Source organism: Thermobia domestica, chromosome 2 (assembly GCF_964235325.1).
Source record: "Thermobia domestica chromosome 2, izTheDome1.hap1.1, whole genome shotgun sequence".
Classification (NCBI taxonomy): domain Eukaryota; kingdom Metazoa; phylum Arthropoda; class Insecta; order Zygentoma; family Lepismatidae; genus Thermobia; species Thermobia domestica.
Genome location: NC_137455.1, coordinates 94,503,070 through 94,518,423, shown reverse-complemented (window position 1 = coordinate 94,518,423; position 15,354 = coordinate 94,503,070). Strand labels below are relative to the sequence as shown.

Below are 15,354 nucleotides of genomic sequence, written 5' to 3'. Positions count from 1 at the left end.
CTACCGTCAGGGTGGCAACCCTGGCGACTTCCCTAATTGTCACAGAGACGCGAATGATACCTCGTTGCAAAGCTTACGGAACACTGGTTCCAATGAAGTAACTTTTTTGCCCCCCCCCCCTTCCTGGTTCCCAACCCACAAAAGAAGAAAATAGCTATTCACTATGAGTTTAATGAATTATACATATTCATCACATACAACAGATTGAATATAATCAGTGAACGAAAAAAGAATTTACCAAATCATCTTAAAGTCCTGAAGTGGTTCATTTACTATTTACACCATAGAGGTCCTGAAGTGGAATTACAGAAAATGTTTAAATAAAACACTAGCAACATTTTATTTCTGGGCTTGCATTTGTTTCAACATCTTGTTGCACTGAAGATTGATTGAACCTATTTCCTTTTCGGAAAAATAATACATTCTTCCGGATGCTTTTGTGACTGGGGGGGTTACACATGAAATTATGTTACTCATAGGAATCCAGCAAACATCTTCGTTTGGGGGCCAGTGAAAAGATGGAGCAGGCCCATGGGGATGCATAAATTTAATTTTAACGTCTCCTTCATCATCATGTTTTGACAAAACTAATCCAAAATACCACCGGTCATCATAAAGGCATGCAATGTAATTGTGCACACCCACAACAGGCATTTTCACCGAATAATTTTCTCCAGAAAAGTTGAATATTGTGCAAAAGTTGTCATCTAAACTTACTCGTTTTGTTCCAGTGGAGTCTTCAGATTTGGGCTCAAAGTGATGAAGACTACGTGTTCCAGGTACTGCCTGGCTTGAGTGAAACGCCCTTCTAAGTTTTTTCGTGCCTCTATCAAGATTTCTTTTCTAATCATTGTGAACTTTATATTTTCTATATTTTCCTTGCAAAAATAAACAAAAAATAAATAAATCGGAATTATCAATAGCATTACCAGGACTGCGTTGGAGACTTGCTTTTGTCACTATGCGCTTGACAGTGCCACCTATACCGTCACAAGGAGACTTCCCATGGCTGGTGGCAAAAAAACACCATGTAGCTTTTAATCCAAAGTCTTTCATGAACTCATGTGGTTCGGATTCCACGTTAATCAGTAGGTCCACGTCTCATATAGCCTCGCTGCTGAAAGGGACGCTTAACTGAAATCAACTCAACTCTTTTTCATGAACCTGAGGGCTGCAGGATTCGCACTCCTCAAGATACCGAACGAAATTGCTACCTAAACTGATATAAGATTCCAACGAACTGTTTTGATTTGTGAAATACTTCGTGAAACAATCTTACTTTCTAAATATATTAAATATATTTTTAATTTATTAAAAACTAAGACAGTTATCGAAAGCGCTTATGAGTAAAAAAATAAAATTACATTTTGGTTATTTGATTTTAAAGTTTACTGTAAAAGCTTATGCGCAGTTGTATTAGTTCTAGAACATTGATAAATTTACTGCAGCTTAAATAATTTAACATCTTCAGCTTGATTAAAATGTCATTATTTCATTACGCCTTACATGTAAATCATTCAATGAGTTTTTCAGAAAGTAAAATGTACACTAGTTTAACCCTTAGAAGATGCCTGGCTCATCCCTTTCTCTCAGCGCCAGTACGTCAAACCACTGTTGCTCGGCTCCTAATGAACCTAGACTGTGCCTCCTCATGCCGAATCCGTAGGAGAAAGTGATTTTTCTTTTATGACAAAGAACAGTGTTGCCAAAGTCCCACAAAAGTCAAAGATGATTTTCATCTTCTTTTGTGGGTTGGGAACCGGGGGGGGGGGGGGCACAAAAGTTACTTCATTGGAACCAGTGTTCCGTAAGCTTTGCAACGAGGTATCATTCGCGTCTCTGTGACAATTAGGGAAGTCGCCAGGGTTGCCACCCTGACGGTAGACCACAGTTCCTTCGTAAAATATATACAGGTTAACCATAGTATATACGAGATTTCGAATTTTTATCTCGCAAGCTATTGCACCTAGGCCCTTTATTTTTTATATGATTCCACCCAATGTCTGGTGTGTATGCGATATTTTTTTCCTGCGTATGACAATGAACAGTGTTGCCAGAGTCCGACAAAATATTTTTTTTTAAAAAGCAATTTTTCTTCTTCTTCTTCTTGTGTGGGTTGGAAACAAGGGCGCACAGAAGTTACCTTGTTGGAATCTGTGTTCCATAAGCTTTGTAACGAGATATGGTTCATGTCCCTGTGACAATTAGGGACAACGCCAGGGCTGCCAACGTGAAGGTCTACGATTTTCTTGAAATACCTGGCCGTACTCTAAAGATAAATGGTTTAAAAATATTTGCAGTTAAAAACCCACAGTTTTTCTTTCAGAACACATTAGCTCATGCCTTTAGGCTTATAAATACATATAAAATACTTTGGTTTATGTAGTGCCTTTAAGTTTTTACTGTATTTTAAAATTTTATGTTTTTTCTTTAAAAAAATCGTAATATCCAGGTTTGAGCTAATATTTACTACAACAATTCAAGTACAAGTAACTGAATGTATTTTTACCTTATTCTGTATCTTATTGTGATCATTTTAGTGAAAAAATCATTGTGATATGATGAGAAGTAACAAAGTTATGATCTTTTTAGTATATCAATGTCGTAATCTCTTTAACCCTCGGCAACAACAAAAACGTATATTTTACCAAACTAAAAAAAATTTAACTAAAAAAGTATATAAGATATCAAATTAAAATTTGGTGTGATCAATAAGGATGACAAGTAGAGTAAACAAAAAAATCCTCATGCCATTCTGAGACTATGGGTTTCATTTGATATTTTAGCTGGATGATTTGAAATGGACTGACCCTACGATAAAAACCCGAGTAGTGGTTCAGATTCTGCTTCAAGCAGTAGGCCTCATTTCGTAAGTCTCAGTGGTGAAAATGGCCGTTAAACACCAATCAATCAATTAATAAGTGTTGTATAGTATTTGGTCTAGGAATTAATTCGTGCGGTTTTACAAAAGATAGCGTAACTAGCTTATTGTCCCATAGTTTCGTTGATCCAAACATGCGTTGAAAACTACTGTCATTGAGCATCTTGTTTAGTATATGTCAGTTGCTTGAAGCGGAAACAACAACATTTTTTCTTCAACTGAAAATGGCGCATTTTGTGCCTGATAAAGTGTTTTTGCGGGGAGTTATTCTTCATTGCTTTAACATGAAGAAAAGTGCTACCGCAAGTCATCATATTTTAGTGGAAGTGTTTGGTGACCATGCTCTAGCTGAGCGAACGTGTCAGAAGTGGTTTGCACGGTTTAAAGGTGGTGATTTCAGCTTGGAAGACCAAAAGCAATTTGGACAGCCAAAAGAATTTGAAGATGAAGAATTGAGAGCATTGCTTGATCAGGATTCGTGTCAAACGCAGGACGAACTTGCAGAAGCATTTGGAGTTGAGCAAACAACAGTTTCCAAACGTCTCAAAGCCATAGGAATGATTCAAAAGATGTCTTATTGGGTTTCACATGAATTGAAAAGAAAGACGTTGAAAGAAGAAAAACCGTTTGCGAATTGCTGCTTCAAAGACAGAAAAGGAAGGGATTTTTGCATCGGATTGTAACTGGTGATGAGAAGTGGATTCATTACGAGAATCCTAAACGAAAAAAGGCCTGGGTGAAGCAAGGTGAACCAGGTCCTTCACAACCGAAACGAGATATTCATTGTGCAAAGGTTATGCTGTATATATGGTGGGATTTGAAACGTGTGGTGTACTATGAACTTCTGAAACTTGGTGAAACTATTAATGGACACCGCTATCGACAACAATTAATGCGTTTGAAGCAAGCTCTGGCCTGAAAACGAGCAGAATGGAATAACAGGCATAATAAACTTATTTATCAAGATGATAACGCTCGACCACATGTCGCAAAACCGGTCAAAACCTATTTGGAAAATGTCGGATGGAAAGTGTTACTCCACCCGCGATATTCACCAGACACTGCTCCGTCTGACTACTACTTGATCGATTGCATGAATAACGATTTGATTGGACAGCGGTTCACTTCTTCAGAAAACATCGAAAAATGGATCTTTGATTAGATTGCGTCAAAAGATGAGGAATTCTTTCGACACGGAATCCGTAAATTGCCTGAAAGATGGGAGAAAGTAGTGGCTAGCGATGGACAATATTTTTGTTAACGTATTCATTTACTTTGTTTTTGAAATAAAGCTTCAATTTTTATTAAAAACCGCACGAATTAATTCCTAGACCAAATATTAATATGTAACTACATTAAGTTAAACTGAATATAGCTATATTTAATAGTATTTGAGAAACGAAAAAAAAAAAAAAGCTCGAAATTGTAAGTTTTTTTTTTTTTTTTTCCCAAAAAGAAGACTTCACATTCTGAATCATGTATAGATGAAACATAACGGAGTTAATTGATACTTAAAGTACCTTTGCTGCTGGAAGTTTGTTAAGTTGAGGAGTGGCAGTGTTATTAGCATGAGATATATAGAATTTCCGAATTTCATCGGAACTCATTTCCTGTTTACTGAATATCTGGGCATATTTAAATAACTCTGGCTACCTATTTCCTTTTCGAAAGCCTTCCGCAGAATTAGATCCAATAGCAGGCTTGTCTACAGGGAAGTCTACATTTTGGGGGCAGAAAGAATAATAGGTGGCGTAACAGGCTGTGACTTTAGTTATCGGGTTATCTCAAAGATAAGATTTATGAAACTAATCGATAAGCTGATAGAATTCAACAGATTGGGATTGATGTTCTTAGTGTTCACTGTGTGGTATTGCAGATTTCGAAACATGATTTTATGGGCTAGATATGCGTTTTCTATTCTTGCGTACAAAACACACAAAGGGACACCATAATCTTACTGGATTTTATTGGTATGTCTATGTTACGTATATTCTTGGAAGAAAGCAATTAATGTACAGTACTGCAGATGTTGGTGTCGTATGGTATGACCAATCATAAGTGATTATTTTCCATATATGTAAGAAAAATAAAGCCATAATAAATATGATCCTTAAGTTAGAATCAAGATAATTAAACATATAATTACTCAATATATGAAAAAGTTAAATTAAAAACGTTCTATTTTCTTTCATCGTAGATCCTGCACCTATACTAGATGAAGAATTCTTGGAGAATGCATACACAGCCTTAGAGAGCATTTTCTGTACTCATGCCAAAACAGGAAAGGATATGTTAATGTGCGGAGAAGGATACCACGTTCTTCAATTGTTGCAGGTACATTACTAAAATTATTCGATATAACTTACTACATATTAAAATACATGTATTGTTGTAAATACATTGCTATAACGTGTTTCTTACATTCTGTGTATGTTACTATATTTGTAAATGAAGCGAATTGCATATGATTTTTTTACGCACTTTTTGATATGAGAAGAAGTCATGGTGCTCAATGATACAGTTCTCAGCTCTAGAGCTTAGGAGCTCAGGGTGATGAGTTGAAACCTTGATATTTGTGAAAGATAAACGTCATTACATGGCTGTTCTGACATTTGCTTCTCCTTGTTCATTCCATCTTTTATTTGAAGGGTATCATGGCTTAATGGTAGAGGACCCATCTGAGGAAAAGTGGTCCTGTGTAACTCCCCACGTTTATGCTCCGAGGCTAAGTGAGACGGTTGTGAAGATAATAAATGAAATGATGGAATGAAGAAAGTGATAGGAAACTAGAAAGTTCCGAGAAAATCCACACACTACGTTTGTTTACCACAAAGCCCACTTTGCGTGAGCTGGAATCAAGACAGGGATCTCACACATCAGAGATGATCGCTCTAATACTGGCTCACCGCGGCCCCAGTAGAAGAGTAATTGACTCTGCACTATATAAGCTTTTGTAGACGTTATCGAGTTTTTTTTCAGTTTATTATTGCTAACATTACTTTGGTATTACTTTTGTACATTTCAACAATACTATTTACTTGCATATCGTGGGACGTTAAACTAAACATTTCTTTCCCATCTATTTTGTCCCCATTCAAGTGCAGTTATAATTCGTATTCTTTGATCTAAAAGGCATTCTGTCGTGACATTAAAAATTACTTTCCATGTTCAATAATGAGAAGGTCATGTAGGTTCACACATGGTTACGGATTGAATATAAAATCTTTGTGGGAAATGGAAACAAGGTGCGAATAATGCTAAAGTACGACAGAACAAAAATGTAGTCATATTTAACAAATAGTAATCTGTTATCTTTGAAACCTATTTACGAACATTTAGAAATACAGTATTCTTATAAGTAAGATTTAATTGAAGACTTGAGAGAGAGAAAAACCTACAGACTCAATCACACACTTTCGTAACTGTACTTCAGTATTTACTGATCTGATATTTCCAGGTTTAATAATAATTGTATGGTATGAAATCTGTCATGTTTATCGGTTTTTATCGAGCACTGGCCAATTCATTTTCTCATTTGCTTCGTAGAATGTTCATCGATGATCATTCGCAGAGACAATCTTTTATAAGAATCTTATGTCTAATTACGTAACTTCATTATATGTAATATTGGTTCCAGGAGGGAGAGAAAAGAATATAACTTCGAAAAATACATTTCCGAACTATATATGCAAATAAATATTTAATATAAGACTTGTTTGTATACTAGATGACACGTGGCTTATAGTAGATCGCTCTCCTCTGGTACGAGGGGCTCCTGTTCGATCCCAGGTCATATGATTTTGTGATGAACATCATCATATCTGTGACTTGTCAGCATTCTCCCGTTTGCTTCCACATTCTCATTCAACAAATTCTTTCATTAATCATTCATTTGCATTAGCTTAAAGGAGATCAACATGAGTTATTAAATTAATAAATTCTATTAATTTTTACTTTCGAGTAGAAAAGTATCGTGATCGGGAAAAGATGAAATTTGAGACTACAACGGATTTATACGTTTAATGACCCCCACACATACCATAATTTTTCGATGTTCGCTCGTCTGATTGTTCTGATCTAGGCATGCTCACCTAAAAGCCGTTTCATTCAACGTATTTGGACTAAGGTTTTATAGAATTTTTCAGAAGAAGAAGTTTCGGATTTTCTTCTTTTCCCTGTGTGAAGGGTGAAACTAAAAATACATGATGTTTTCGTAAACAGCTATAACACTTTTGTTCATTTTTCATAAATCAATATTTCATTAACAACCAAAAATTTATCATTATCATCACATTTATGCGTCAATTTCTTATTTAATAATAAATATGTAAGTAAAATATTTAGTGATTTAGAGTTGATATTTGTAAAATATTGCAATACAGGGTCTGTTCAAAAAGTATCGAGAATGATATTTTTCTAGCCAAGGAGAAGGAATGGAGGCTGCTCTCCATGGGCAGAGGCTTTGGTGAGGAATGTCAGGTATACTGCACAACCAAGCTCAGTTACTTCTGAGCCTTTGCGGAGTGGGGATCGAATCCGAAGTGAGCAGTTCTGTGGTGTTGTCAAGAATCAAGTTGCCAGATGATTTACAGATGAGAAAAGGGTGTACCAAATTGGTTCCCAAGATTTGCCTGGACAACAGAAGGAAACCCGTGTATCGATTTGCCATGACTTGTTGGAATGTGTGAAGCTTGAGCCTGATTTTTTTTTTTTTTTTTTAGATAAATGCGGTAACTGGTGATGAGTTTCTGTCATAACGCAACATGGCAGCACTGTTTCAGCATACCTTCAATCCACACCCGTTCCCGCCCAACTTCTTTTTCTTCTCTCGAATGAAACTGAGCCTGAAAATACACCATTATGGAATGATGGAAAGAGTGCTAGCAGCGTCGACATAGTATCTGAAGGAGATTCCAGTTGTGGACTTCCAGGAGGCGTAGTAAGCGTAATGAAAGATGTATTGAGTAAAAGATTTTTCTTTTTTAGAAAAGAATTTTAACCCACTGTAGATATATCTGCAATAGTTGTATTTTTTCCTCCTCCTTGTGAAAGTAGTCCCGATGCTTTTTGGACAGATCTTGTAGCTATCATAAGCTGAGAAGTTGCGAGCGTGATGATAAGAGTATTTAGTTATTTATGATTTTGTGTTATATTTTATTAAGACCTCTAAAAGTTCAGATATAAATCCAGCTGGTATCTATTACTGCTAATTGCAATCCCCAGGTGTGTTCTTTCGTAAATTGTTTTAAATTGAGAAATTGCTCATGAAATTAAGAAAGCCCAACTATCAATTACTACAAGATTATTAATATTGAGGTGAGGTTTAATTATTTTAAAAGATTTACTGTCATTAAAGTAAGAGCTATCTCCATTCTTAATTATTAAATCGTTAATAGTATCTAAATTTTTTTAGATCGTCCTTATTAACGGATTTGTGGAAAGCAACAACGGAAGTGGATTACCTTGTCAGCTCCAAGTAATAGTAATCCCTACAAAGTTTATTAATGCTTACGTAATCGTTCTTGTTCCTCACTGTGTACAAAACACAGTAAGTTCGTCGTAATTGGACTAAAATTTAAATAGGCAAATAATTGTGAATAAATATTTCAGTGATGTAATACAGTTAAATTTTAAAAATAAATAAAAGAAAGAAAGAAATACGGAATCGTTGATCTAAAATCTAAAAATACAGTAGTAAAAGGTATTGCATGTTGTGGACAGTAGACAGAAGGCATCCTAACAGATAGCACGCTAATAACAGAAAACAAGATATTGACAAAGTGTTTTTTCTTAGATCTTGTGTTGTCAAGCATACTAATAATAGTAAAAGAAAAATGCTTATATTTCGTCACGCAATGCGCATCAAGACTATAAAATCGATTCCTACAAAAGTTGGTTAAAGTAAATTGCTTTCCTCAGTTCGAGAGGCCCTGGATCAGATCCTGGTGTTGCATACACCATGAATTGTGTAACTTGAGTTCGAAACTATCATAACATTTTTTTAACTGTAAAAGCCCATAAAAATAGATAATAAAGCTCATATAAATAAATAATATGCCAGTGAACTGTATTTTGTATGTTTGTATAATATAAAAGTAAAGTGTAATTTCGTATTTTTGTCTCGTTCTTTTTGTAGTATCCAAAAGTTAGTGTCCGAATGAGTTTTTTGAAGTTGCTTCTGCTGCTGACCAAATGTTGTAAAGAATTACGGAAATTCGTGGAAGATCATGGTTTCGACAAACATTTAGCAGGTAAAGTTAGTCTGTATTGGCGGTTTGTAGTTTTAATAGTGCTTTTGAACACCTAGATGATATGAGGTATGGACCTACAAGTGTAATGTGGTAATTAAACTACAAGTATATCGATGTAACTACGACCTCTACAGTAAGCATACGTCCTAAGTAGTTGGTTAGTTATGAGTGCCTATTTTATTCATTTTGTTTTAAGTTTAAAGTCATGTTAGAAAAAAAAAAAAAATAAAGTTGAAAATGCTTGTATTCTAAACTTTTTACTACTGAAGCCCTGTGCTTATTTTTCTGAATTTTTGGATCAAGCGAGATCTTTTAACAAAGTGATTTGGGAAATGGTACGGTTAAAAGTGAAGGTAGAAAGTTAGTGATGTATGTAAGGAAGTGAATAATACTCATAAAAACATGTCTCCTCATTAATGGTAGAGAGTTGTTATATTCAAAATATTCAATGAGGCAAAAACAGTTGAAGGTGTTGCCAAGTTTCTGTTTGTTGAAAAATATTTTATTGCATGTTGATATTACTTCTGTTATTCGTCGAAGTAGCCATGGGATATATATTTTCTTTTCCTTATTAACCATTTAAGCATACATGAAAAGCACAATATCGAACTTACAAGCAGGGACCGCGGTGGCTCAGTGGTAGAGCGTTCACCTCTGGTACTTGGGGTCCCGGGTTCGATCCCAGCCCCCGCCAAGTGAACTTTGTGGTGGACAAACACCGTGTGCGTGGGTTTTCTCGGGGTTCTCCCGTTTCCTCCCACTTTCTTCATTCCACCATTTCATTCATTACTCATCATCACCGTCTCCTTTAGCCTAACCGGCATAACCGCGGGACGTAAAACTCAAAGATTTCATTTCATTTTTTTTCGAACTTAACAAGCAATCATAGCATGCAAACAAGAAGCAGCTAGAGCATGCAAAAGCAGTAAGAGCAAGTAACGTATATATACTTAAAAATGAATGTGGGCAATCGTCCCGAAATGTTCTGACGATAAAACTGGCGATATTGTGCACGGAGATAACTTTATAAATCTAACGAAAACATTGAGGATAATTAAAGAAGAAGTCCTGAGTAAGTGAAACTGTGATTGAGTGATCGAGGCCAAACCGCGATCAGAAATGTATGATCAAAAATAGTTCATGTATGTTTTGATGAAATTACGTTCTGACGTGCAAACTTCTTAACCAAGTTGATATAATGTACCAGTCCTCGTTAAATTTCGCGAAAGTATGATATTGCATTTAGTGTTGCCTTCAATATACGTACAATACGCATCTAGACCAGGTAGTAAAGAAAATTATATTTGCTTTGTGTCTGAAGTGTAACTTGCCGCATGACAACTTAGTAATTCGAAGCCATTCGTAAGTTGTCCATGGTTTTAACATATCCTATACAGTAGGAACTAAATAATGACACCGGTGGGACACGATTGTCCGTAAATGGGAGATATTCATTACAGAAAGGTTACGCAAATTTAGATTATTCACGGCTTATGTAGTAATTATATGCAGGATACAGTTGCAGTATATTCAATGTTCGAGTTACGAGGAAAGACCACCCTCTGTAAATAAAAATAAATATTGCTGGGTATGTGTCTATGTGAGCGTGTATCGCAAAGTATAATGCTTGTGTAAAGATGTTCTTCTCAAATACGGTCATACCTCTATAAAAATTTCTTAATTCGCTTACTGACCGTATTAAAAGTAAAAAAAAGTAACCGAATAACAACATGCAACAATATTATTAGATACTGAAAATGTAATCAGAACTAACCAATCATAATGGTTTATGAATTTCTTGAAATAAAGCCTGCAGTAGTTGTCTTCCGTCTTAATCCTACGGACACTAATTTCTGATAGAAGTTTGCTTATAATTACTAGATGAGTTGAAGGGATCATTTGAAGATTTATTTTCAAATTGCAGAAAATATTATCTGTGCTAAATATCTAGAAACTGAAAATAATTCGTATCCTTTACGAAGAGGTTACTGTAACATTGAGGGCAAAGAAAGCTGCCCGTGTCCGTAAAACAAGAGTTCTGTTCCGCAGTAATACTTATCTTTCGAAACCAAAAAAATAAATAACAAACAAACAAAGAAACAAATAAATAAATAAAATAAAGAAAAATTCCGTATTGCGGAGATGTCTATTAAGGAGGTTTTACTGTATCAGTAATATAATACAGAGATCTGTGATTTTGCTAGTATGATTTTTTTTTTTTTTTTTTTTTAATTATTTATTTACAGCGCGACTTGAGAAGTATGCTCATTTTTTCCCACATAGTACGATCAGAAAAGATGATATGACTACAGAAATCGGTCTTGTCACAAATATTTTGATTCTGTTACTTGAAGAAAAACTTGATGTTAGAAATTGGCCTGAGAGAAGGCGAACATTCGGAGGTAAGTTTACTGAAAATAGTTTTTTTTTTTCCTTTACTATTTCGTAAATATAAGTAAGTAAGTAAATACTGTAGTGAAACTGTTTACTGTATAACATTCACCTATGAGGAACGTAAAAGCTTGAAATTGTACAACTTCGTATATATTTGCGCATAAAAGCACTTTGTTTTACATATATATATATAAATTGATATGCCAAATTTAATTATGGATTTCCGAACTTCAGAAACGGCCGGAAATAGAACTTTAAAATTAAATTTTTTTCAGCAACCTTGTCTACAAAGTTTTCTTTTTAGCTGATCATCAGCCATAAGTTCGTTATTAAGAAGTGTTCATTAGTTTAAATTTCACTGCATTTTTAATTATTGAACATTTCGAAATAAGTTTTCTACCCATATCGGCTTACATCTCGGAATTGAAGCATTTACCAGTTGTGAATCAAATAATGTTAATAAATGACACTTTCCAATTTCGTGAACCGATTGATTAATAGCATCCATTGACTTTGAGCCATACTTTAGAAACTTAGTTTAAATCTGTGTTATAGGCTTCCTTTCTCTTATAGGCCAAAGTACTGTAATTGTACTTCATATTTTCTTTTGTGCCTCGTTCTTATGTCTTTTCTTATCGAGTATATTATTCCTTAGTAGTATTCAACGAAAATTAAACAATATTATCTGGTATTCCAGCTATATCTATGTTGCTTGAAGAGCCTGATTGCGTTGTGAGACAACTCCTCGAGAGCTGCTTGTTTCAATTAAGTGAAGAGGTGTTTCCACAAGAGAAGAAGCAAGAACATTTCAGGTTTAGTATAATTACTTATACATATTGTTGATTCAGAACAATAAATAAGTAAACAACGCTTTATTATTAATATTAACACAAGACGCTTGAAGCGGTTTTTTGTAAGCAGACTACAATAATATTCACCATGTTCTTCTATTCTGTTCAGAAGAGTACTATTTTTTTTAATAAATTAGTAACACAATAGAGAGGAGCATGTGAGTACTTCTTGAGTTTACTTACGACGTAATTACTTCTGTGTCAAGAAAAACAAGAAACACATGAGATTATTTCTCTCGAAGAAAACGTAACGTTTAACTATCTGTAGATAGATTGGACATCCAGTGCTTTTTGGAGGGCATTTTGGGAAAACCCATCAGGAATTAACGTGTAATGTATGTTAGAGAAGTGGTATACGGGTTTTTCCCGCACCTTTTTGTTATAAAAGTTTCTCTACAAGTTTATTTACACTAAGTTACAAATAAGTAATGTTTCTAATAATCCTTTATCTCTGAGTTGGACCTCCTGCCCAGAGCAGCGCGGAGTTCTTGTAGTTTTGTTGGTTAGGAATCTCGAGATTGGAAAAGAAACTCTTGCCCGTAGCAGCGCAGAGGTAGAAAGGTATCTCCTGCCCAATGCAGCGCAGAGGTAGAAAGGTATCTCCTGCCCAATGCAGCGCAAAGGTAGGAAGGTATCTCCTGCCCAATGCAGTGCAGATTGGAAAGTAACCTCTAGCCTGTAGCAGCGCAGAGGTGGGAAGGTACCTCTTGCCAGGAGGAGCGCAGAGGTAGATTGATCTCTCCTGCCAGTGCAGCGCGGAGAGAAAGGTAAGGCATGATCTGCTGGAGACATATGTCTTCTGCCTCTTGACGTCCTCTTTTATAGCTAGTTTTGGAGGCGGAGTCTGTGGAGGGGTTGTACGGGTCCTCTTTGTGACTCTTTGTGTCCTTGTATTTCTTCAGAGATGGAATCCGTCGGCTGCTTGATGATTCTTGTGCAGAAGCACATTGTGTTATTTGTAAATATGAGGGGATATTTCATACCCAAGGGGAAAAAAATCTAAAAGATTATTTTTAGATGGAGGTCATAAGAACTTATCCTTAAATTAATACACTTAAATTAATAAAGAAATAGAAAGGAGTTTCACATCAAAAAAGCTCTGGTTGTAATGCACTAGAAACACTATAAAACGAAGCACTAAAGGATAAGGCGACACTATGTGAAAGTTGTGTTTGTCGTAAGAAAAGATCGGTGCTAACACATTTTGTCCCCATTTCCAAGGCAGGATCAACACTTGGCATCATTTTCATCAAATATGAGATGTGCTGGCACTGTTGTTAATTTAATAAATATAAACCAGTCCGCCTATGATAGTAGATTCATGTGATAATACAGTTTCTACAGCAGCTGGTGGTTTTTGTTCTTTGACAGTTCTCTTAATGGAGCAGTAATATTTCTGGTTTGGGATTAGATACACCTGGTAGTTTGTGTAAAGCGATTTCGTTTACAAATTAGGCATATATAAATAAGAAGGGTGCTAACATTAATAACCATAATAATAAATGGAATCAGTAATAGAAGTATTCTGCAAAAGAATAAAAAAACGCTATTATATTTATTTGTTGGGTATCAGGCGTTTGCGAAAGAATTGAAGTAAAATGCCAATAACAATGAGAAGTAAAAGGATTAAAGCTCCAATGGTGATGATAGTCCATGGAAAAGTGCTATAAACTTGAAATTTGTAGAAATTGTCTTTTAATTTATTTTGTTCACGTTTTAAGAGAGTCTGCATCGAGGTGATAGTTTGCTGAACATTCTGAAGATTAAGAGTAAAGTTGAGATCAAAGTCGTCAGGCAAAGTTCTTTACTCTGTTGTAAAATTAGTTGAATGTCTGGTTGTCAAGTTTAAAGTATCTGTCTTAATAAATTAAAATTGCTCGTAATAGAAGAAATATGTCAATGACGAGATATTCAATTAAAGTAATAAACACGAAAGCACAAATCGCTCTTTTTTTTTGGTTTAAAATAGTTGTCTTTTTAACCGTATTGAATCTGAACAGTAGGGTACTCTATAATGAAAAAAAAAAAAAAAAAAATCCACTTTCCATCGGAAATCTGCGACGAATAACTGTTTTTATGTGTAGTTTTTTATATCTTTGCTTCCTCCATTTTTCCAATGCTTCCAAATGAGTAGAAGGATGTTCATAAACGAACTACATCTCTTTGAAGACAAAAAATGTGTAAAAAAACATGAAAGAGTATGCAGTGGGTATCCCTTTATCAGCACAGTTAGCGAACATGCTGAAGAACCATTTCGAGTTCGCTATTTTACAAGGAGATGAGTTTAAGTCGATAAGTTGATTCTTGTGTTTACATTTATAAAATAAATGGACAATTACAGTTATCCTTGCATGAACTTAATAGCATTAATCCTAAAATTGAATTTATTGTAGATTATGGGAAGGATTTTTTTAAAGGAGGAGTGGGGGGCGCATCGGACGTTTTACAGACACAATAATAGACTTTTACATAAAATGTATTGGAAACGACAGCCAGCTATTGTTATGTACATGAAGAATCAGCAGATTCGATTCTTACGAAAGCCACTGTATGGATGAACTTTTTAAGAGTATATGAGTTAGTAGTATCTTTAGAAAATCTGAAGAATCAGACCTATATATATAGGGTGGCCCATTTTAATCTTTCCACGAAAATATCTCGAAAAGGGTTGAACATAAATGAGCTGAACTAAAACTCAAATAGGAAATACCATGGGGCAAAACAAACGGTGATGTCGCGGTGCCCCCCCCCCCCCCAGGGCAGCTCTTCAAGGGGGCCCGGGGCCCAACTTTAAAATCTTAAATGGAAACATATGGCGAGTGACACCTCGTTCGATAGATCTTTAAAAACTAAATAACGATGTGGCAAAATATTTTTTAATATCGGTCACCGTATTCAAAATGGCCGCCAAGATATTTTTATCTGTATCAGATAAATGTCCAGTACCACTAATATGAAAACGGTTGAACATAAATGA

The 15,354-nt window shown here is 35.2% G+C and overlaps 1 protein-coding gene across 4 annotated transcripts in view; it reads left to right on the top strand.

The window, feature by feature from the left end:
* Positions 1-15,354, top strand: part of LOC145674140 (uncharacterized) — a 76,659-nt gene that overhangs the window by 23,763 nt on the left and 37,542 nt on the right. For all 4 annotated transcript variants that reach the window (XM_081743974.1, XM_081743979.1, XM_081743983.1 and 1 more), the window contains exons 4-7: positions 5,079-5,215; positions 9,018-9,132; positions 11,379-11,534; positions 12,224-12,338. In XM_081743974.1, coding sequence (XP_081600100.1) covers positions 5,079-5,215; positions 9,018-9,132; positions 11,379-11,534; positions 12,224-12,338 — 523 coding nt within the window. The remainder of the gene's footprint in view (positions 1-5,078; positions 5,216-9,017; positions 9,133-11,378; positions 11,535-12,223; positions 12,339-15,354) is intronic.